Source organism: Alosa alosa, chromosome 6 (assembly GCF_017589495.1).
Source record: "Alosa alosa isolate M-15738 ecotype Scorff River chromosome 6, AALO_Geno_1.1, whole genome shotgun sequence".
NCBI classification, from domain to species: Eukaryota; Metazoa; Chordata; class Actinopteri; order Clupeiformes; family Clupeidae; genus Alosa; species Alosa alosa.
In genome coordinates this window covers 16,683,552-16,708,275 of record NC_063194.1, presented here as the reverse complement: position 1 = coordinate 16,708,275, position 24,724 = coordinate 16,683,552, and the positions used below count along the sequence as shown (strand labels likewise).

Sequence of the window (24,724 nt, the reverse complement as noted above, 5' to 3'; positions counted from 1 at the left end):
TGAAAAACAGTTTCAATTTATTCGCCCATTCCCTATCTCCATGTTCAGGGCATCTTCCACTGTCTTTATCATGGCCTGAGATCATTTTCAAACCCCTTCAGATGCTCCTCCAGTTTCCTCCTGTAGGTGTCTTTCTCTTCCTTATCTCCCTCTTCAACCTCTGAACTCCCCTCATCTCCTCTTTGTCCCCAGATCTAAAAACCGTCTTCTCGTTCAGAAGGGCCTTCAGCTCAGGGGTCACCCAGGGTTTGTTGTTGGGGAAAACACCTCACCCTCTTGACAGGTACAGTGATATTCACACAGAAGTTGATGTAGTCTGTCATGCAAGTTGTCAGACTATCCACATCTTCTCAGTCTGTTATATCAAAAGTCTCTGAGCGCCATGCTGGTCCATGCTCAGCAGACCATTTCCTTACATACCTCTTGGCTGGCGGTTGTTTGTTCACTAAAGGTATGTAGCCAGGAAGCAGATGGACTAGGCTGTGATCAGAACAGCCCAGTTGGGGGAGAGGTAATGATCTATATGCATCTTTTATGTTTACATAAAATAAGTCTAAAGTTCTATTTTCTCTAGTGTGGCAGTTTACATACTGTGTGAATGTCAACTGTGGTAGACAGGGAGGCATGGTCAATGTCCCCAGAGATAAGGAGGGCTTGGGGATGAGATGTCTGCAATTCAGACATCTCATTTAAGTATTTTTACTGCCCACAAAAAGTCACCTTAACGTAAAAATAGATTCTTCATTATTACATTGTAATAAAGCCCCTCGTTCTGATTGGCTTAGCTTAAACTAGTTAGCATGGTAGGTGAGCTGAAATTACTTGTGTCGGTCATGGGCAGAAAAACTAACATTGGCACAAACGGGCCAGTGACTGGCCTACCAACATGCCCGACCTGCTCTTTTACTTGTCTCGGGCCAGGGGGGCGTTGCTTATATTGAACCCTGCCTGCAGGTGTAGTAACTGAGTGGCGTGGCCCTTGATCAATCGCGTGTGAAAAAGAGAAACCACCAGATTTTAATGGAACTCTAAATAGAAATGAAGAGACAGGTACTTCCCCATAATGAGCAGGACTGATGAGATGTGGCGAAAAGACATCTCAAATGCAGTTTGGTTAAAAAAAAAAAAAAAAAAAAAAAAAAAAATCAAATAATCATTTATAGATTTTGTCTATGAAATGCACATACATGTAATTTCAGTGGAAAGTAGGAAGTAAGAAGCAGGAAGACCAGAAGAAGTCAAAGACCAAACAAACTTATGCTCTTTATTAAAATAAAATAATGCAGCATTCAAAAGAACATTCAATCTAACATTAGTAAAAAACTTTGGCCTCAGTTGCTGCATTCTGACTGCTTGATGCTCTTGGAGGCTGTGGAGCTGGCACTGGCCACCTGGCAGGACACGTCTTTGTCGCTGGTCCAGTCGGCCGTCTGGATGGTCAGGAGGCTGCTGAGCCGGAACTTCTTGTTGGGCTGCTGCTGAGGGGAGCCGGTGCTAATGCCGCTGCTGACCGGGTTCCCACTGACCGCCCAGCTGACCTCAGCAAAGCCTGTGGGCAGGTCCTCTGCCACACACACCACAGTGACTGTCGGCCTGCAGCTCTGCGCTGGATGGAGGAAAGAGGGTCAGAGACCCAGCGGGCAGCGCCGAGTCTGAAACACACAGCACAAGACACAGCAGAGATCAGCAGCAGTGGACACATAACATGTGTCACACACAGACAACTATTATAGATGACGGAAATAGTAGCAATAGTAGTATCTCCTAAAAAAATAAAACATCTCAAAGCAACACAAATAAGATACATATTTGCCACTGTCAATATTACTATTCATGAAAAAAACTAACCCTTTGTAGATAAGATAAATATTTCTTGAATTGATTGACTTCCGTTGAGATAGGTCATATGACCCATTTTACTTCTATACAACAACAACTAATGATCAAATATAATATTGTTCATGTAATTTAATACTTGGCATCATGAATTTTGGTCAGATACTGTACATAAAAACATATAAATCCACAATTATAACCAATGATATATGATTAAATGCATAAAGACCTCAAATCTATAAAATAATGAAAAGTTAATTAAGAAGAAATCTGCTGACTAAAGCATTGAATGAAATGGGACAACCACATCATTCTTAACGCTTCCTCCGAGGTTCACAAGCAAGTTTTACAGCATTGTTGATGTAATGCAGTCAAATATAAATTCACCACAGTTGGAACTCCGATTGAAAGAGTTATTGAAAATACAATATTTACAAAAATCCAGAAATATTTCTGGCACAGTAAATTTGAAAAGGAAAGTTGACTTACCAGTTACAATCAGCTTGGTGCCTTGTCCGAATACCACAGTGATTCTGTCACAGACTGCTAGATAAATTGACCAAGAGTAGATTTACTGACTTCAGTTACAGAGTGCAGCGCAGGAATCTTACAACAATGACACAGAAGGAACATAACGAAACTAGGGGTTTATATACACAGGGATTTAACAAGGCTCAGGTGGACAAGGAACAAGGTAAAACAAGACAGGTGGAAACCATAATTAACAAACTAACGCGGATCAGGTGAGGGGCGGAGACACGGGCACAGGGAACAGAAACACATGGCAAAACAAAGAAACACATGGAACAGGACACAGGAAGTAAACAAGAGATGAAGGCATGAACACTAAACGGGGAAAACAAAACACGACAGGACCCTTACAGATTCATCCCATATCTTCCGTCGTACAAAAGCCTCCCCAGTTTCAGAACTGAGAGGTGGAACTGAAACAGCACCTCTCCTCAGACATTCACTTTCTCCACTTCCTCAAGATCACAACAGTCCCTCCAGGGTTTGGATTAAAATCCCACATCGCAGATTACAGAGGTTCCACAAATAGTCACAGTACACACAACTTCAGAGATTAAATCCTTTGTTTTCTTTATATCCAACCTTTCGACATCAAAGGACACGATGTCTTGATAACTGCCATAAGCAGAACTGAGGTCACTGGGTGGGTTTTTGTCATGGTGGAAACCACTGTGATACCCACTCATTAGCAGTGCTGTCCCATGTAGCACAGTAATATGTGGCTGAGTCTTCCACAACTACATTGCTGATGAGTAATTGATAGTCTATGGTTGATGAGGCTTTAGATGTGACATGGTCAGATGAGAAACCAGTTCCATAAGCATCTGGAGAACTATGAGAGTGATAGAACCTTAACACAAACTGTGGAGTATCAAGAGGAATCTGTTTATACCAAGAAACATATTGGTTCTCATCTTTTGCAATGTTACAGTTCAAAGTTGCTTTCTCATCGGTTTTCACAGAAAGTGATAATGGTGTCTGGGTTACCACTTTCTGACAGCTGATATCTGTGGAGAAGAATATGTAAAATTAATGTGAACATTTTGCTGTTGGTGTTGGTTTGCCTACATAATATATTGTCATTGATATCTTGCCATGTATAAATGATATGAACTTACATGCCAGAGCCGTGATGAGAGTGCAGAGTGTCCCCAGCATGTTGTCAGTGTGTGGAGTGAACAGCTCCTACTGTCCAGCAGAGAGATGAGCAGAGGTGGAGTGTGAGGAGAGGACACACTGCAGGACCCTCCTATAAGGACACAAGCGCTCAGAAATCAACCAATCAGGTTTAGTCCCTTCAAAATGTAACAAAATATTTTAACCCCAGCTTGTCTATTAGTTTATAATTGCCAGATACCAGAAAGAACATGCAATGGAACAATTTAATATTTTTCACAAAAATACATCTGCATTAATCTTAGTAGTATTTATTATCTAGTTATCAAGTCTAGTTTTATCAATTAATTTGAGTATTCAGCAGATGAATAGTTTCACCAACAGCTATTTTTGGTAATGAAAATGGTTTTACATGTTTTTCTGGTCAGGTGAGATGACCAACTCTGTGTAGTAGCGCCATGCTTTTTCATATAATGTATCATAATGTATCTCTTCACAATGTATAACTTTAGTCATCCAGACTGAAACTAAACTAGTGACAAACACACATCATTTGTAGTGCAGGATATTCAGTCAGGGTAGATGTAGCTGTTTTGCGTATTTATATATTAACAAATGTGAACTGTTCCTGATTATTTATGAACTATTTATTTGTTGTTTTACTTGGGGCAATGGTGATGTGATAATTAAAAATTTTCTTCTAATTTCAGCGTCTGAAGCAGACAAATCTATCCATTTAAATTGCTTAAAGATCAGCCTTAAATGACTATCGATATGATTACTGTTCAGACACTAAGAGGACAGCAATGAAATTCACTGTCATGGCTGACCGCGTGTGAGGATTCGTAAAGAGGGGTTCAGTATTTGCATTGTCAGAAATAGAGAGCCGAGGCCAGCAGGTGTATCCTGTGTGACCTGGGTAGAGTGTGAGAGGTGCTGGAACAGCCTGACTGGTGCTGGTGGGAGGGACACACACTTCACACTCGGAAATATACAAGAAGTAAAGCTGTGTTGATAACTCACTTCATTCTCTAAATGTGTCCGTATCTTTCTCTCCTTTGGTCAGAAATGGAATAAAACTGTTTGTTCATACAAATCTGAGATTTCTTTCATAGTAATGATGTTTGTATTATAGAAGGTGCTGAAGATTTCAGAAGACTTTGTGTAAAATGATAAATCACTTCCCCTTTTTACCTTTGAGACTATCAAGGCGACCAAAAGACAACTACAGAGGACGATCTTTGACCAGAGCATGGCTCTTTACTGCCACCATGTGTTTTTACTCAGAAATGCAGTTTTCACAACGCAACACATGTAATTATGACATAAAGTTTTTCACAGTCGCTTTTGGTGCATTTCTCAAATCATAATGAACATTTGAACAGTTAATGCATTTCTCAAAACAATTAGTACAAACTGCACCACATAGTGGATAACATGCAAAAGGATGTTTCTTGCTCAAAATCCTTAATTTTTTCCTCAAAAGCAAATATTTATGCCAGTGTTTTTCAACCTGTGCCGGGGCACACTAGTGTGCCGTGAGAGATCATCAGGTGTGCCGCAGAAAATTACCCAAATATCACTCACTGGTCCAGAAAATTAACTGTTGCGTCAAAGAATTTATAACCACATGCTATCATTGATTGTATGATTGCACTATTTGTGGTATGCAGGCATTGTACAACGGGGGCCCCATATCCAGTATTCACAGAATCATCACATATCCTGTTCATAACAACAATTAAATTAGATATAGTCACCGTAACACTGTATAAATGATGAAATGTAACGATTTCTTTTTAAAAAAACATGGCAGGAAAAAATCCTTTCTTTTCATGTAATTTCATTTGCAAAAGGCTGTAATCATATTCTGTGGTCAGATGGAATGAAAATGAGATTTTTGGCGAAAACACTCATGAAGAGTTTGGTGTATGCTACATACAAGAATGACTATCCAGAACATAACCCCATTCCTGTTGATCAGTCTGGTGGAGGGACTGTGATGTTGCGGGGCTGTTTTTATTCTACAAGTCCTGGAAACATCATTAGGGTCCATATTATCATGGACTCCATGAAATTCCTGTCCATTTCAAACCTAAATCTGTCTTTGACACTAAACGTGGGTCATGATTGGATCATCCAGCAGGTCACTGAACCTAAACACATGTACAGCTCAACACTAAAGTGGCTTACTGAACAGAAAATCAAGCTTCTGCCATGGTGATCTATCTCAGTCGCCTAATCTGAAATCCATAGAAAACCAGTGATGGTGAAATAATGCACGACAAGATTTAGGTATATGAACAATCTGGAGAGATTCTGCAAAAAAAGCGATGATCTCCTTTCTTTATAATATTACTTTACATTTGGCTGACGCATTATCCAACTTTATGCATTTCTGTTTCATTTGCAAATGGAGACTGTACAATAGGCTATGTGAAATAAAGGGGTGCTGATATTTGTGGCATATGTGTTTTTGTTAGAATATATATATATATTTCTTTATAATACATTCTTTTTTTCTCAGAATAAATCCACATTTCTTTAACGGTGGATCTATCCTCATTGATTACATTCCTAGATAAACTGATAAATTGATTATCGTTTATACTTCTTTTTACCCAACTTTACCAGGGGTGGAAATACAAATCTGGGGAGGGTGCTGCATATGAGAATATCTTGGCTATGCTATACCTCTACGTCAGGGGTTCTCACAGTTTTGATTGGTGAGGTCCAATTCAGGAACCCAACATTGAACTGAGGGCCACCAAAGGGGCGGGGGGAGAAAAAGAAAAAAAGAAAAAACCTGGAAAATAAATCCCATTTGTAATCATTTTAATGACCAGGTTACATCTCTACAGTTTATATTTATTGCATTAAACATATTTTAATTCATAACTGAGGCGAAACCTGGCAAAACTTGTGTAAACCTTAAGAAAAATTGCAATGCACAAACAATCCCTGGGGTTCTCTACCCTCAACGGGCAAATTTGGGATATAACAGTTCTGGATGCAGTTCATTTCAAGTACAAACTTATTTAGAACAAACAGTCTCAGTGTGCCTTGCTTCTTATCAGCATAGGCCTTATTCAGGGCCAATTCCAGCTACCAAAGCACCACAGGAAAACCTGACTGCCACGACACACCACTAAACAGAGATTCATTCTTTTCAAAGCACACAGTACAGTTGTACAGTTTTAACAGTTTTACAGATGTTATCAGATGTTATCGCGGGCTGCCAGAAATGTTTCCGCGGGCCGCCATTGCCCCCCTGGCCGCACTTTGAGAACCTATGTTCTACGTAATGACTGAGTGCACGGCTTCTTTTGAGTTCAATTAATATGGATTAAAGTTGAATTAACATGGATATCAAATTTATATAATTGACCAATTTATGCTATGGTAGGCAATTTATTATAAATGCCATCTCGTGCAGGCAGAGTCCAACATAAGACATTAAGATCGATAAGATAAGATAAGATAAGATAAGACTAATCCCACACCTGGGAAATGTTGTTGTTACAACAGCCAGGAAGGTTGGACCCAGCAATAAAAAGAATACATAGCAAAAATATTAAACAATATAAAGAAATACAAATAAATTGTTGAAAAAAAAAATGAATACTGCACACAGAAATAATAACAGTGCAGTGCTTGATGACAATGGTATTATAGAGCCTAATTGCAGACGGAATGAAAGACCTGCAGTAACATTCCTTCTTACAAGATGGATCGGTTGCTGAAAGAGCTGCTTAGAGCTCCCACTGTCCCGTGCAGGGGGTGAGAGGGATTGGCCATGATGGATGCAAGTTTGTCCAACATCCTCCTCTAAACCCACCACCACAGGTGTCCAGAGAGCAGCCAATGACAGAGCCAGCGCTCCTAATCTGCATATTAAATTTCTTTCTGTCCCTCAGAGCTCCCACTTCCGCAACTGACCTCTGTGTTAATAATTGCAGACGCTACCACTGTGTCATAAAAAGTGCTTAACAGTGACCTATACACACCGAAGGACCTCAGTCTTCTCAGCAGATGGAGCGACTTTGGCCCTTCTTGTACAGGGCATCTGTGTTGTGTGTCCAGTCCACTCTATTGTTAAGGTGAACACCATTAGATAGACTTATGCCACCTCAATCTCCGCTCCCTGAATGCTCAGTGGTGCAAATGATGGCGCCTTGCTGCGAAAGTCAGTCACCATCTCTTTAGTCTTACTGGCGTGCATCCAAAGGTAATTTCCTCCACACCACTCGACAATGTTGGCAATGACCTCCCTATATTCCAGATCATTCCCCAACAATGGCTGTGTCATCTGAGAACTTCTGGAGGTGACAGCTGTCTGTGTGTTGTATCTGAAGTCCAATGTATACAGGGTGAAGAGAAAGAGGGAGAGCACTGTACCTTGTGGGGCCTCTGGGCTGCAGACTACCACATCCAACTCACAGCCACGTAGTCTCACATACTGTGGTCTGTTAGTGAGGTAGTCGGTGATCCAGGCAGCCAGGTTGCAGTCCACCCCAGCTCTTTCCAGCTGCACCCTCATCAGTGCTGAATGAATTGTGTTAAAAGCACTGGAAAAAAAAAAAACATGACACTTACAGAGTCCCCAGTGTTCTCCAGGTGAGAGAGGGAACGGTGGAGCTGGAACACCTGGTTGGTACGCGAACTGGAGTGGGTCCATCTCATTGCTTACCAGGCATCGAAGGTGGTTTAGAACGATCCACTCCATGCTCTTCATCAGATGGGATATCATGGCTACTGGTCTGAAATGGTTAGGCTCCCAAGGGTGCGCAGTCTTGGAGACAGGAACAACACAGGAGGTCTTCCACAGGGTTGGGACTTCCTCCAGCCTGAGGCTAACGTTGAAGATGTGTTGTAGAAAGACCCCGCAGTGTTGATCTGCACATTCTGTGAGCATCCTGGAACTGATACCAACAGGGCTCGTAGCGTTTCCTGCTTTTGTCTTCCTTAGCACACACTCTCACCTGTTCTGCTGTTATAGAGAGGCTGGGGGGTGGGGGATTAGTGTGACAGGGGTGCAACTGGTGACAGTGGGGCCCCAGGGGAGGGAATGGGAGGGGGGTGATGGAGTAGCACTGACTGGTCTGGTCTCTAGTGGGCAGGTGCTGGGGCGGAAGGGCAGGCAACATCCAATCGGTTGGAAAACAGTTTTGTGTTAAATTTATTCGCCCATTCCCTACAGTATCTCCATGTTCAGGGCGTCTTCCACTGTCTTTACCATGGCCTGAGATCATTTTCAAACCCCTCCAGATGCTCCTCCAGTTTCCTCCTGTAGGTGTCTTTCTCTTCCTTATCTCCCTCTTCAACCTCTGCACTCTCCTCAGCTCCTCTTTGTCCCCAGATCTAAAAACCGTCTTCTTCTCGTTCAGAAGGGCCTTCAGCTCAGGGGTCACCCAGGGTTTGTTGTTGGGGAAAACACCTCACCCTCTTGACAGGTATACAGAAGTTGATGTAGTCTGTCATGCAAGTTTGTCAGACTATCCACATCTTCTCAGTCTGTTGTATCAAAACAGTCTCTGAGCGCCATGCTGGTCCATGCTCAGCAGACCATTTCCTTACATACCTCTTGGCTGTCGGTTGTTTGTTCACTAAAGGTATGTAGCCAGGAAGCAGATAGACTAGGCTGTGATCAGAACAGCCCAGTTGAGAGAGAGGTAATGATCTATATGCATCTTTTATGTTTACATAAAATAAGTCTAAAGTTCTATTTTCTCTAGTGTGGCAGTTTACATACTGTGTGAATATCAGATGTGGTAGACAGGAAGGCATGGTCAACGTCCCCATAGATAAGAAGGAGGGCTTGGGGATGAGATGTCTGCAATTCAGACACCATGTGCAGTACCTAAGTATTTTTACTGGCCCCAAAAAGTCACTTTTACATAAAAATAAATTTTTCATTATTACATTGTAATAAAGCCCCTCGTTCTGTTTGGCTTATAGCTTCAACTAGTTAGCATGGTAGGTGAGCTGAAATTACTTGTGTTGGTGATGGGCAGAAAAACTAACATTGGCACAAACGGGCCAGTGACCGGCCTACCAACGTGCCTGACATGCTCTTTTACTTGTCTCAGGCCAGGGGGGCGTTGCTTATATTGAACCCTGCCTGCAGGTGTAGTAACTGTGAGTGGCGTGCCCCTTGATCAATCGTGTGTGAAAAAGAGAAACCACCAGATTTTCATGGGACTCTAAATAGAAATGAAGAAACAACAGGTACTTCCCCATAATGAGTAGGACTGATGAGAGATGTGGGGAAAAGACATCTCAAATGCAGTTTGGTTAAAAAAGGTCAAATAATCATTTATAGATTTTGTCTATGAAATGCACATAATTTCAGTGGAAAGTAGGAAGTAAGAAGCAGGAAGACCAGAAGAAGTCAAAGACCAAACAAACTTAATAATATGCTCTTTATTAAAATGAAATAATGCAGCATTCAAAAGAACATTCAATCTGTAAAATGTTAGTAAATATCAGCCACTTTTCCTTTGGCCTCAGTTGCTGCAGTCTGACTGCTTGATGCTCTTGGAGGCTGTGGAGCTGGCACTGGCCACCTGGCAGGACACGTCTTTGTCGCTGGTCCAGTCGGGCCGCCTGATGGTCAGGGGAGGCTGCTGAGCCGAACTTTGTTGGGCTGCTGCTGAGGGGAGCCGGTGCTGATGCCGCTGCTGACCGGGTTCCCACTGACCGCCCAGCTGACCTCAGCAAAGCCCGTGGGCAGGTCCTCTGCCACACACACCACAGTGACTCTGTCGGCCTGCAGCTCCGCGCTGGATGGAGGGAAGAGGGTCAGAGACGCAGCGGGCAGCGCCGAGTCTGAAACACACACAGCACAAGACACACAGCAGAGATCAGTGGACACAACATGTCTCTCAAACACACACAGACTACTAGTAGAGCTGGGAGAAGTAGTAACAAAATATCTCTCTAACACACAAAGGATTTATCTGTAATGAATCTGTAATGTTTATCTATAATGTGCTCAAGAGCCAGCTTAATTTTTGGAAAATAAGTTAAGGTGAGGGAAGTAGCAGGAGAAACACTTTTATTAATGCATACCTGTTGCAATATTACCTTTTTACTATACATCATAGAGCAACACAAATAAGATGTTTGCCACTGTCAACATTAGTGAAAATAATGCTAGCTTGTATATATATATATATTTTATCTTATATCAGTTGATTTATGTTGACATATGCCATATGATTAAAATTCTATACATCTTCAACTAATGATCAAATACGGTATTGTCATTGTAAAAGTATGTAATTAAATACTTGGTATAGATATGAATTTCAGGAAAATACCTTCCATCTTAAAATACACAATTATCATCAATGATGAATTAAATTCAGAAGCATCCCAATCTACAAAATATATAAAGTTGTGGTTGTCAATGCTGACTTAAGTATTTAATAAAATGGGATAAAATCCTTTATTAAAGTTTCTTCCAAGATTTTGACAAAAGAAAAGCATAATCTATGTAGGTCTATCCATTATAAATTCCACACAGTTAAAACATACACAGTTTGAAAGCCAATGATCAAAACTACAACATTTGCAACAATCCACAAATACATAGCGCAATAACTTTGAAAAGGAAAGTTGACTTACCAGTTACAATCAGCTTGGTGCCTTGTCCGAATACCACAGTGATTTATCTCATATCTTCCGTCATACAAAAACCTCCCCAGTTTCAGAACTGAGAGGTGGAACTGAAACAGCATCTCTCCTCAGACCTTCACTTTCTCTACTTCCTCAAGATCACAACAGTCCCTCCAGAGTTTGGATTAAAATCCAACCTTTCAATATCCAAGGACACGATATCTTGATAACTGCCATGAGCAGAACTGATGTCACTGGGTGGGTTTTTGTCATGGTGGAAACCACTGTGATACCGTCTCCTTAGCAGTGCTGTCCCATGTAGCACAGTAATATGTGGCTGAGTCTTCCACAATTACATTGCTGATGAGTAACTGATGGTCTATGCTTGATGAGGCTTTAGATGTGACATGGTCAGATGAGAAACCAGTTCCATAAACATCTGGAGAACTAAGAGAGCGACGGAATCTTAACACAAACTGTGGAGCATTAAGAGGAATCTGTTTATACCAAGAAACATATTGGCCCTCATCTTTGGCAATGTTACAGTTCAAGGTTGCTTTCTCAGTTGTTTTCACAGGAAGTGATAATGGTGTCTGGGTTACCACTTTCTGACAGCTGATATCTGTGGAGAAGAATGTAAAATGAATGTGAACATTTTGTTGTTGGTGTTGGCCTGCCTACATAATATTTTGTCATTGATATTTCATCATGCATAGATAATATGAACTTACATGCCAGAGCCGTGATGAGAGTGCAGAGTGTCCCCAGCATGTTGTCAGTGTGTGGAGTGAACGGCTCCTACTGTCCAGCAGAGAGATGAGCAGAGGTGGAGTGTGAGGAGAGGACACACTGCAGGACCCTCCTATAAGGACACAAGCGCTCAGAAATCAACCAATCAGGTTTAGTCCCTTCAAAATGTAACAAAATATTTTAACCCCAGCTTGTCTATTAGTTTATAATTACCAGATACCAGAAATAACATGCAATGGGACAATGAAATATTTATCACACAAATACATCCACAAATTAATCTTAGTACTCTATTATTAAAGTCTAGTTTAATCAATTAATTTGGGTATTCAGCAGCTAAATAGTTTCACCAACAGCTATTTTTGGTAATGAAAATGGTTTTACATGTTTTTCTGGTCAGGTGAGATGACCAACTCTGTGTAGTATCACCATGTTTTCTCACATAATGTATCATAATGTATCTCTTCACATCATAATGTATCACTTTAGTCATCCAGACTGACATTAAACTAGTTGTAGTGCAGGATATTCAGTCAGTGTAGATGTAGCTGTTTTGCTTATTTATAATTAACATATGAGAACTGTCTGATCCTGATTATTTATGAACTATTTATTCATTGATTTACTTGGGGCAATGGTATTGGGATTTCTAAAAAATTAGAAATGTTCTTTTAATTTCAGGATCTGAAGCAGACATCTATCCATTTAAATTGCTTAAAGATCAGCCTTAAATGACTCTCGTTATATGATTCCTGTTCAGATACTGAGAGGACAGAAATGAAATTCACTGTCTTGGTTGACTGCGTGTGAGGATTTGTAAAGAGGGTTTCAGTATTTGCATTGTTAGAAATAGAGAGCCGAGGCCAGCAGGTGTATCCTGTGTGACCTGGGTAGAGTGTGAGAGGTGCTGGAACAGCCTGACTGGTGCTGGTGGGAGGGACACACACTTCACACTCTGAAATATACAAGAGGTAAAGCTGTGTTGATAACTCACTTCATTCTCTAAATGTGTCCGTATCTTTCTCTCCTTTGGTCAGAAATGGAATAAAACTGTTTGTTCATACAAATCTGAGATTTCTTTTACTCCATAATAATAATGTTTGTATTATAGAAGGTGCTGAAGATTTCAGAAGACTTTGTGTAAAATGATAAATCACTTCCCCTTTTTACCTTTGAGACTATCAAGGCGACCAAAAGACAACTACAGAGGATGATCTTTGACCAGAGCATGGCTCTTTACTGCCACCATGTGTTTTTACTCAGAAATGCAGTTTTCACAACGCAACACATGCAATTACTGTAAGAGCTACAGTTTTTCTCAGTCGCTTTTGGTGCATTTCTCCACAGTTAGTGCATTTCTCAAAAACAATTAATGCAAACTGCACCACATAGTGGATAATGTGCAAAAGAACTTCTTGCTCAAAATGCTTAGTTTTTGCCTCAAAAGCAAATATTCATGCCGATAAAATGGTCAATGCAATCAAAATGGTAATTCATGATGCCATTGTTTGCCAAGATAGTCAAACCGATCTGTCCTGTTGTCAATATGACAGTTTCTTTGTACGTACTGTATATAATGAATAATGCGCAAGGAAGCACTATTTTCTATTTCACTATAAGTTACACATTATTGTGTTTGGAGGGGGTTGATTGCAAAACAGTGGATATGTTTCAAAGTTTTAACTGTTGACAGACATTGTGACTGTATAAAGAAAACCAAGGCTTTTACAGCATTGTTCAAATGACCAACATACCATAAAACACCCCTTGGTCAGGGCACCACATTACATCTTTCTATACATCCTGACGTTCCCTTCTGTCAGGTACATATGTATTTGCTAAACAGACTATGACAACTAGTTATGACAGCTAGTTCAACACATTTGCTTGTAATGACACAAGCGATGAAATAATGCCAATTTGTTTTATGGGGTAGGACAATTCAGCAGGGAACCAGTATAGTGTATTTTGACCAACATGATATTAGCCATTGAAAAACAACAACAACAACAAAAACACAAAATAGCAGACATTTGTACAAAATCAGTTGTATGGATGTGCTAAAACATTGCTATTGTTCAAGATGGGGAGAAACTGCTTCAGTGATGTGTACAAGTGATAAGATGATATGGAGCTTGAACAAACAGTTTTGATAATTACAATTCTAAACTTAATTCTTTGGTTAAAATATAAATGTATTTAATTTGTAAATGAGTTAGTCTGCTGGAGCATCTATTCAGTAATTCTGGTACTCAGTAAAAATGAGTTTAAATTACAAAAGGCAGCTTTCCCCTTTTCTTACTTTTCCTAAGGTTAAAAGTTGAAACACATAATGTCTTTTCAATAAGAAATGACGAAGACAACTGTCATGTTGTGATAATTTTCTGAATTTCCAGATACTGTAGTTGCCTTGTCATTACCATAAAAAGGACTACTTTAAATGTCAGCATATGTTTTGTCCTTCTGCAGATCAGTTCCACTGTAACTGGTCTGGTAGACTTTCAGGTAGGACTTCAGGCAGATTGAAAGCCTCTGACTTATGTTTATTGTCCACAGTATGTAACTTCCCATGCACTACTGTGCAGCTATGGCATCTGCACTTGTACTGTACAAGTTAACCTTTAAACACTGTTGCTACCCCCCTTATTTACTGTTTGCGGTCAAATTTGACTGTACAGATGTAACTGCTCTTATTTGAACATAAATATCAAAACCATGACAAAAAGTATTTTTAATAGAACATTTATTGTAAAAAGAACCTCATTAGAACATTAACATCTACAACACGAGTGTGGGTGTGTGTGTCTGTGTCTGCGTGCATGCATATGTGTGAGAACATTGGTGGTTCACATGCACAAGTGGCAACATGAACTGTGTGTGTGTGTGTGTGTGTGTGAGTGGGTGTACATATGTGTGTATGTGTGTGTGTCTGTGTGTGCGTGCATGTACTGTATGTGTGTGTTCACATTGGTGGTGGTGGTGGTTCACATGCACAAGTGGCAACATGACAAGATGAACTGACAACATGAACTGTGTGTGTGTGTGTGTTTGTGTGTGTGTGTGTGTGTGAGAGAGAGAGAGAGAGAGAGAGAGAGAGCCCGTTGTAACTGCCATCGTTAATGCAGCAGAGAAAGATATGCTTTGGACACTAGTACTAAACATGTGCCTCGTCACAGTACCACGGATGGCCTTTAAACAAGCCTTGGCCAGTGGCCGCATCTACAAAACAACTGGCAGTGGATTTTAACAACTACGTGCGCCAACTTCATGATAAAATCATGAAGTAACAACCCATACGGACAAAACTATGTGACCTAGGCTATCAATGCAAGCTAGTGGTGTTGATCTTTGGCAGCTTGGGGCATGTCCACAATCTTGTTTTCAGTGGGTTAAGGCTGGCAGGGCTCTCCAGCAGAAAAACAAAACAGCTAGCGAAGGTTTTGCTCCATATCTGCAGTTATAGGCAGCCTTGCAGTATGGCGCAGGAGATGTTTTTTGTACCCCTGAATACCATTGAGTGACAAAGCCCTATCTTATCTCTTGAAATATTTGAATCCTGTCTGTTGTAATATGATTTGTGGATTTAAATAAAGAATTAAAATGTGTGTGTGTGTGTGTGTGTGTGTGTGTGTGTGTGCGAACATTGGTGGTTCACATGCACAAGGCAACATGACAAGATGAACTGACAACACACTGTGTGTGTGTATGTGTGTGTGTGTGTGTGTGTGTGTGAGAGAGAGAGAGAGAGAGAGAGAGGGAGAGAGTGGGTGTGTGTGAGTGGGTGTACATGTGTGTGTGTGTGTGTGTGTGTGTGTGTTTCAGGGTATTTCCTCAGGGTATTTACCCTCTCCTTAAATATGTATTGGGACCACTGCCATTAACCACAGGAACTTCAGTGCCATCATATCCATAGGTATCAATATGGAGTCCTCCCACCCCCCAACCCCCACATCCTCTCATCTAAGTTTGCACTGTAGTGCATCCTAGTGGACACATGTCACACTGAATACCCACAAGATGACTGTTGCAATATCCCTGTGTTTGCATGTTTGTGATGGATCTACTGCACAGAGTAGGTGGAAACGGTATAGTCATTCTTCTATGTATGCCAAATCCTCCTTGAATGTAGGCTATGTTGGAAAAGGGCTACTTTTCATCTGACCAGAGAACATGATTGCAGGCAAAGTTCCAGTAGCATTTAGCAACTTCAGCACTTACATTTATGGTTAAATGACAAGAAAGGCTTTCCCCTGTTTGTATGGTCACTTCTAATGTTTTTTAGACTTGGTGACCCCAAGACACTACTTTTATCTGTATCTGTCCAATAATGATTCTTCAGAAATATTTGTCTCTTTTACCATCTGCTTCAAGGTAGACATGGGACCAATAGTTGTTCCATTTGATTGGAACTTCGCAATTATTATTTTAACTGCAAATTGGCAATTTTAGGCAAGTCCCTGTTTTTTTGTCCAATACAATCCACTACAATACAGAAAAAAGCAAAATGGTTAACAGACCATTAGCTGTAACTTGCTACCAGTGTGAGTATGTAGAGAATTGATGAAACATTTTGTTTCTCACTCTTTTGTTTCTCATCAATGATATTAGACAAAAGTTTGTGTCAAATTAGTAAACAGTTACAGTGGTGCTTATGATGGCTGCGATGATAGGCCTACTGCTACTACAAAACCAAAACGTATTGTACAAACGTATAATTATATATAAAAAAGAAACGAATAAATCCTGGATAACTCGTCAAAACTTTTACTAGGTCAGATTGCAAAATTGCTGCATCTGAACTGAGATCAAATTTGTGAGTTTTCGTTTGGTTCCCTCTGCAAGATGGCGCTCTCACTGTGCGCAGTCTAACAGAGCTCATCCAATTCATTAGTCCGTGGCTGGCGTAATGAGGGGACTGCGGCTTATGGAAAAGAGTGTGGCTGGAACTCTACATACAATATGGTTTAACTCACCTCGCCTTCACGTAGGAAAGTCACTTAGTTAATAACCCTAATCTTACAGTGATTTACTGTGCGTAGCTGCCAAATGTTGGATGCACGGACACGGATGGTAATGTTTTAAATAAAAGCATCACGTTGACGAGGGACCGATCGAGTGCGCTGTGTCTTCACTTCAAGGGACCGCACCACAAGCAACCTAATGGACGAGAGGCAAGCAAGGAAAACACGATTGTTTAGGTCGGCTGAAAGACAAGTGAATGACTGCGGTAAATTCCAAACAGAGACGAGCGGAAATGTTTTCCGACATCTGTTTCTTAATCGGATGCATCTGATGCAAGAGAAAAAGGGATAGAAAAACAGAGTGGCGCGGTTCACTGAGAATCAAGGAGAAAATGCTGCATTTATCTCTGCTGTTTTTTCTGTAGCCGGACAGATTCCTTTTTTCTAATTCAAATTTCTTCTCACCGCATTGCATCTCAAGCCTTATGAGGAAAATGACCGCGTCTGTGTTGGTGGCAGTCATGTCCTCCGCTTTCTTCAACCCGAGCTTTGCCTTCAGTTCACATTTTGACTCAGGTAGGTGAACACGTCACCTATGTTGACTGAATACATGCGATGGTGTGATGGACATTACAGACGAGTTTAACATGAAATGATGCGCAAACTGTGTGTGTGTGTGTGTGTGTGTGTAAACACGTAAGCATGTGTGTTTCAGTTTGTGTGTACATATCAGCAGCGTATGACATCTGTCAGGTTACACTAGTATTGCGATCAATTCGACGCACTCCATGTTCGATGAGCTAAAATATGACATTTTCTGAATAGCATACTCTGAAAGAAATGGTTCCATATTTTAGGATAGGATTTGGCAGCATGGGAAAATCACATAAGCTGTAAAAACATCAACAGTGTTAGAGTTAGAGTTAGAGACGTCAGAAGCCATGTTGTGTAATGCGTATGAGTAAGAGTAGCCTGCTCCAGTGGTCGTGCGGTTTTACCTTTGAGTTGGAATGGCTTGCAGCAGCTTTCATTTGCTTTCTATTGCTGTCTTGTCATGTCACTTGATAAGTTGGATGTGCATATGTTAGTGTGAGTAGACCTAGTGACTAGAATACTTTTTTCACATTAACACACACACACACACACACACACACACAGCTTTTTACATGGCTGTGGAAGCCCTTGGTGTGTGGCGGTGGTCATCTTGAGATGAGAGATCCTCAGGTGCTGCAGTGTGTTCAGTTGTTAGTGTGTGTGTGTGTGTGTGTGTGTGTGTGTGTGTGTTGGGGGGTGGAGCATTGACCCACAGAGTTACGGCTGAAGACAAACTGTCCAAGCCACAACCAGAGCAGTGTGAGTTGCTTTGTGATGTGCTGAGCATACAAATGCCACCAGTGCCTTTCCTGCTCTTTCTAACACACAAAAGGCCTCTCTTTCTTCCCCTCTCCCTCTCTCTTTCTCTGTCTTTCCCTCTCTCTCTTGCTCCCTCTCTCCCTGTCTCCCTTTCTCCATCTCTCTCTCTCTCTTTCTCGCATCCACTGTTCTTTTTGTTCTCGCCTTCTGCCTCTGTCCCTGTTCCCCTTCTTCTCTCTCTATCCCCTAAATAGCCCTGTCCTATTTCTCTCCCTGGCATCAAGGCTGTTGCCAGGCCACGGTCAGCAAGCGGTGCTACCGGGCCGTGGCATAGCATAGCATAGCGTGGTGTGGCACTGTCTTTCACGAACGCACCACTGGTAATTAGATTGCGTAAGGGGAGGTGGAGAGAACACCCCTGGTCACGCCAAAGGAATTACGTGAGTGAAAGGCTCTCCTCTGCTGGGCCATTGTGGACTGATTAAATTGCCTGCAGGCATTCTCTCTCTCTCTCTCTCTGTTACTCTGTATCTTTCTGCCAAGGGAGAAGTTTCACTAAAGCTCGCTCAGGAATTCCCCTCACTTGTCTGTGGGGCTTAAAAGTGTCTGGCTGAGATGTTCCCCATGCGATTTGAGAGATCAACATCAGAGCGAGAGGGGAAATTTATGGCTGTTGTGGCTGCCTGATCTGTCGGGCAGATGACTCCGTGGAGCTGCCATCTGTGAAGACACACTAGAGCTATGGACATGAGTGTGTGTGTGTGTGTGTGTGTGTGTGTGTCTGTTTCTCTGTGTGTGTTGTTTGCATGTGTGTTGGGAGTGCACCTATGGTAAATCATAGACTAAGTAAACGAGGGTCTCGGACGTCTCAGTGGCTTCACAGTGCCCTGATGCCTCCCTCTGTAAACACAGTCAGTGGTGATCCATCACCACAGGGCCAAGTGGCATTTCTGAGAATCCATGAGAATCCAATGGAAGGATGGATGATGGATGGATGAATAGATGGATGGATGGATAGATAGATGGATGGATGGAGTCAGGCAAGATGTTAATCAGCCACATGCTTGGGGTTCTCCTGCCCCCGTCTCCCTGGAAACCAGCTGAGGCCTGAGGAGGGAGGCTGGTCTTGGCCCAGTCTGTTGGTGAAAGAGACCAACAAGACCATAGGGGCACCTGCTGTCCTAGCCAACCAATCAGATGAGTGTCCTGTTGTGACATACAGAGTTTCTCTGGAAGAGGCGGATGGGTCTAGTGGGAGGCTTGGTTTATGTTTGAGCCAAAGCTTACCAATATAGCACAGGTGGGGAAGAAATGACCAGTAAAGAAACATGGTGACATGTCCAGACTTTATATGGTAACGTTAATGGATAGGACATTAATAGGTGGTGCTGTAGAATGTGTTGAAGTGTCGGGGTTAGCTGGGGTCCAGATCGTGGGCTTGTCCAGTCACGAGCTGCTTCTTCTGCTCCTGCTGCTATTACTGCTGTTGCTGCTGCTGGCTCTGACTGGGGCGGGCTCTTACTGAGCAGGAGAGACACCATGCAGGCACGTGCCCTGGTCATGAGAGGACTCCTCACACACATGCGCACACACACACACACACACACACACACACACACACACACACACACACACACACACACACACACACATGCACACACACACACACACACACACACACACACACACACACACACACACACACGCACACATGCGCACACGCACACACACACATGCACATACATGCACACACACAGAGACACAGAAACAGACAAACTCACAAACTGCATTACTGTACACACACATACTCATGCAAACATGCAAACAAACACACCACACACACAAACACACACACACACACACACACACACACACACACACACACACACACACACAAGAGGGGGCAGTCCCAGGAGTGGGCCCCGCATGTGCCCGTTTAGAAAGGCGTTTTCGCTATTTTACTGACTTTGTTCCACCTCTCCAAATGAGGTCTCCATGAGACACGTGAAATATTAGTTGTTTTGATGTGTGTGCAGTTTGAAGTAGAAGCACACCTGGCGTGTGTGTTTGTGGCATGCCAAGAATCTGAACGGGATGAAACGGAATGAAAGAATGAAATGGAAGGTTATTTTTATCCCCTGCCTTTGCCTGAGATAATCTGATAGAGAGTGATGGTCTTTGATAGTGATGAAAATCAGATTATAGTATTCTTCGGCAAGCCAGACCATCGCTTTAACTATTTTCTATCACTTGGGCTCAATGTAATCTTCCCTAATTGAGTGAAATTGATTTGTAGAGGTATTCATTTTGTCACTTTCTGTCAGTAGTTACAAATGGGCTCCTCACAAAAACAAATCAATATTAATTGTGGCTGTAAAGGGGCCAAGCACTTGGATGGGTCATATAATACTGGTTTAAATATGGCACACTATTGAAGTAGAAGTTACCCACTCCAATCACATCCACACAACACACAACATGGTTGACTGAATGAGGGAGATGAGGAGCTTGTGATTTTTCCAGTACCCTAATACCTGCAGTTCATTTCAGGACCACGGAGAGGGCCTGTGCATGTTGAGGGTACCTGTTCTGACATACCAGCACCAAGGACAGTGCCTGTGTTTGCGAGGAGCACCTGTGCTGACACTTCAGCACCACGGACAGCTATAATGACCCCCCCACCCCCCACCCCTCTCTAACAGGCGGGTGAACAGTGAGATTCCTCAGCTGTAATGGCAGCAGTTGTCAGGCAACACAGCTGGACAGTGAAGCACGGCAAGTAAAAGGCAGCATGGAAACAGTGCCTTCTCAGCAACTGAAAGTAAAAGAGCTAGCAGGCTTCCCCCCTCCCCACACACTCATCATGCCAACTAAATATCAGTCATTACTTCCTCCTCTTGGTTCTTGAATTGTGCAAAAACATCAAACTCATGACAGCTGACACGAAGAAAAAACAAAGCAGACTCTTTGAACTCGTGACCCACCCCCCCCCCCATCCCCCCCGTCGTAGAGCGAGCTCAGCTGTATGACCCCAGGCAGCGGTGAGAGTCGGGCGGCGGTGCTTCCCCAGACCCTTCAACCAGCGTCTTCCCTCCTCTTCCCCCCTGACTGATGAAACACAGGGCTGACGGGTTTCATAATTCCCTGCTCTCCCCAATGCCAGTCTACCATGCTCGGCATTACGTAAGGCTGGCAGGGGCAGCTTGAACTGGAATGGAGTGGATCTGGAAAGACAGAGAGAGGAGAGAGAGAGAGAGAGAGAGAGAGAAGTGAAAATAGAATGAAAGAATGAGAGAATGAAATAAAGTGAGAAATGAAGAGACTATGATTTAGAATGCAATAAATAAACAGAGAATTAAAAAAAGAAAGCAAGGGATAAGGACAAGAAGAATGAAAGAGAAAGAGTGAGTGAGAGAGCAAGAGAGAGAAGATGAGAAAGAGGGGGTGGGTGAAGACAGACAGGTTGGGAAAGAGAAGTGAACATGCCGATGCAGCGCTGCCTGTGGAAATGTGTCACGTGTGTGGCAGCCATGCTTCCCCTCCTCTCCTCCTCTTCCTCCTCTTCATCTCTTCCCCTACCGCTTCCGCCTTCCGTCTCCTCTCCTCGCCTCTCCTCTCCTCTCCTCGCCGTGACAGACGATCTCATAAAGTATTTAACACGTCGCCGAGACCCAGATCGGTCCCTCTCGTCCAATCGCAGCCTCCCTCCGGCTCACTCTGCAGGGGAGGAGAGCAGAAGGGAATCACAAAAGGTCGTGTGACAAAGATCATTTGTTTTAATTCAGACAATGTGTCAGACAATTACTCTGTGACAGGAGGATGAGTGAGGGCCAAATTATTGGGGAAATGTTATCTTTGTATGCGTGTGTGTGTGTATGTGTGTGTGTGTGAGAGAGAGAGTTTGCTTGTATGCATGTATGTGTGTGTGTGTGTGTGTGTGTGTGTGTGTGTGTGTGTGTGTGTGTGTGTGTGTGTGTGTGTGTGTGTGTGTGTTTGTTTGTTTGTCTGTGTATGGCTAGTGGTTTACTGATGTGTCTGTGGATACAGCAAGTCTGCGTATTGACATTTATTTGTAACAAAAAGAGAAAAGAGTGAGAAGGAGAGAGAGAGAGAAAGAGAGAGAGAGAGACAGGGGAAGGGAACTGAAAGAGTGTGTGTGTGCAGATGTGGAGGAGCTGAGGGTAGAGGATGAAGGGGATGTGGGAGAGCAGAGAGAGATGTGAGAATGCGTGAGCGTGTAAACAGCAGCAGGGGAACAGAACAAGACGGTCCTGTGTATTTGAGCTGTGGCAGCAAGTTAAAAATGCAGAGTGGGTTTAGTGGTTTAGTGGATTTGCCAGGGACAATTCATCTGGGATATGCTTCTATGGTGTGTAATTGTGTGTGTGTGTGTGTGTGTGTGTGTCTTTGCTTTCTTATCTGTGACACACATGTTGTTCCCAGGGAAGGAACAGTTACATAAACTCAATGCTCGCCTTTTCCTTAGAGTGGCTCTTAGCAGGAACATCCAGGGTCCTCACTCTCACAATACCATGTAGAGAAAGAATGGAGAGACGAGAGAGAGAGAGAGAGAGAGAGAGAGAGAGAGAGAGAGAGAGAGAGAGAGAGAAAGAGAATGTGTGTGAGGGGAGCTCTGCAGTCAGTAAGCATTAAGCATTGAGATCATCTGAGCAGGAAAGTCTTTTTTGCCTGGCTCTAAGGGGGCTGTTGTTGCATGCCATTAGAACTCTTCTCAGCACTTACAATGACTCGGTATGATGCTGGAGTCAAGTCTTTTGGGGTGCAGTAGTGTGGAGTCTGTGGCCTTTGGTGAACCTGTGCACCCAAGCGCCCATGAAAAGAGAGGGCACCTGAGCCTTCATGAAGGAATGCCAATGCACGAGCATCACCTCTCTCTCTCTCTCTCTCTCTCTCTTTCTCTTTCTCTTTTTGATGTTTTTTTTTTTTTTCCAGCCCCATCTCCTGTTGTGCTAATTCACTAGCATCAAGCTAAGGCTCTTATCTGGAGTGGCATACAGTTCTGTGAGGGACTTTCTTTTGGTTATGAGTTCCTTTTGTTCTCAGGATTTCAAACACATGACTGTAATACCTCCAGTGTAGTAGTTTTTGAATCAGGTGAGCACACTACAGTTTGGAAAGCAGTGGGCCAGTCTGTGGAAAGAAATGATATGCTTGAGGCCAGCTTCTCATAACATTTTTCTTATGTAAGGATTATCATGATGCTCACAATAATTAAAGCCAAGACTGAAAATATGGGAGAAGTGAACATATTCTGAAAATCACTAGGGTTGCCAAAAATAGAGCTGACATACGAGACTGGGGAAAAACAGGAAGTCTGGTCAGGCTGTCTGTCCATTTGGTCACAAGAACTGAGTTTCTCTCTCTCTCTCTCTCTTTATTGCAGACTTGGCCTGTCATGTCCTCTCTCCAATCCTCTCCTTTGTCCATATCTATGTTTGCATCCATATCTATCCATATTCTACTCATAAATCTATCCATATTCTATTCACATATCTATCCATATTCTATCCATATTCTGTCTTTATCTCTTTTTCAATTGTCCCTTCTCTCTGTCCATTGTTATAATGCTCACTCTGGTGTTGTCTGTCTCTCTCTCTCTCTCTCTCTCTCTGTCTCTCTCTGTCCGCTGCTGCTGTCCTGTGCTGTCCTGTCCTGGGGTCTGTGTTGGAGTGTTTGACAGAAGGCTGCTGTCAGCGCTGCTCTGCCCCCTGGGGGAGCAGGAGGATGAGGAGGAGCCCTTGTGCTTTTCCACTGAGGCAGCAGCAGCAGCAGCAGTGGCAGCAGCAGCAGTGTGTCCCCTAGCAGCCATTTCGTGAGGTCTCTCTCCTCTCTCTCTCTTCTCTCCTCTCTCTCCACCATCCCTCTTTCCTCTCCTCTCTTTCTCTCTCTCTCTATCTCTTCTCTCCTCTCTCTTTTCACCTTCCATTTTCCTCTCCTCTCTCTCTTCTCTCCTCTCTCTTTTCACCTTCCCTCTTTCCTCTCCTCTCCTCTCCTCTCTGCATGTCTGCCAGTCCACAATGCATCACTCTCTCCCTCCACAGGCCAGCCACAGGCAAGCCAACACACAGATGGCTGTGTTGACTCCTTACATGGTGCATCTCTATCTATCTATCTATCTATCTATCTATCTATCTATCTATCTATCTATCTATATACCTATCTATCTCCACTAATGTGTAAGGCTATGTAAGGTTTTGCATCTGTCTGCCTTTGTTTAGACCCGTAGCATTAGAAGACCACTCTCTCCTTTTGGAAGTCCTCTATGGGCAGCCCAAACGGGACTGCTGTGTTATTGCAGTGCTGGAGATTATTCATGCAGGCTTCCCCTACCTCCCGCCTCAGCCTGCCCCCCCATGACTGTCAGTTGGCTGCCCGGCTCCACACTGCTCTGCCTCTCCTCCATTAAAGCGCTCATAAATCAGCTCGTAAAGGTCAGCGCCTCCCCTGCCCAGCACACATCCTTAGCCCCCGTGTCCAGCTCGGATGAATCACTCTCGGCCGCCACCTGTTTCAAATTTCAACTCCAGGTGCTCCGT

The 24,724-nt window shown here is 42.8% G+C and overlaps 1 protein-coding gene, 1 pseudogene and 1 gene segment (V, D, J or C); 1 reads left to right on the top strand and 2 right to left on the bottom strand.

The window, feature by feature from the left end:
• Positions 1-1,250: 1,250 nt before the first annotated feature.
• Positions 1,251-8,023, bottom strand: LOC125295673. The segment is given in 3 exon segments: positions 1,251-1,652; positions 2,326-2,379; positions 7,882-8,023. Coding segments are annotated over 3 exon segments (517 nt in total).
• A 1,891-nt stretch (positions 8,024-9,914) lies between these two features.
• On the bottom strand, positions 9,915-17,923 carry LOC125296237 (annotated as a pseudogene).
• aatka (apoptosis-associated tyrosine kinase a) overlaps positions 16,694-24,724 on the top strand; it is a 40,229-nt gene continuing 32,198 nt past the window's right edge. Inside the window, exon 1 of one of the 2 annotated variants that reach the window (XM_048246022.1) lies at positions 16,694-17,390. In XM_048246022.1, the coding sequence (XP_048101979.1) occupies positions 17,300-17,390 (91 nt within the window). In that variant the 5' untranslated portion in view covers positions 16,694-17,299. The remainder of the gene's footprint in view (positions 17,391-24,724) is intronic. The other variant, XM_048246023.1, reaches the window with a different exon arrangement.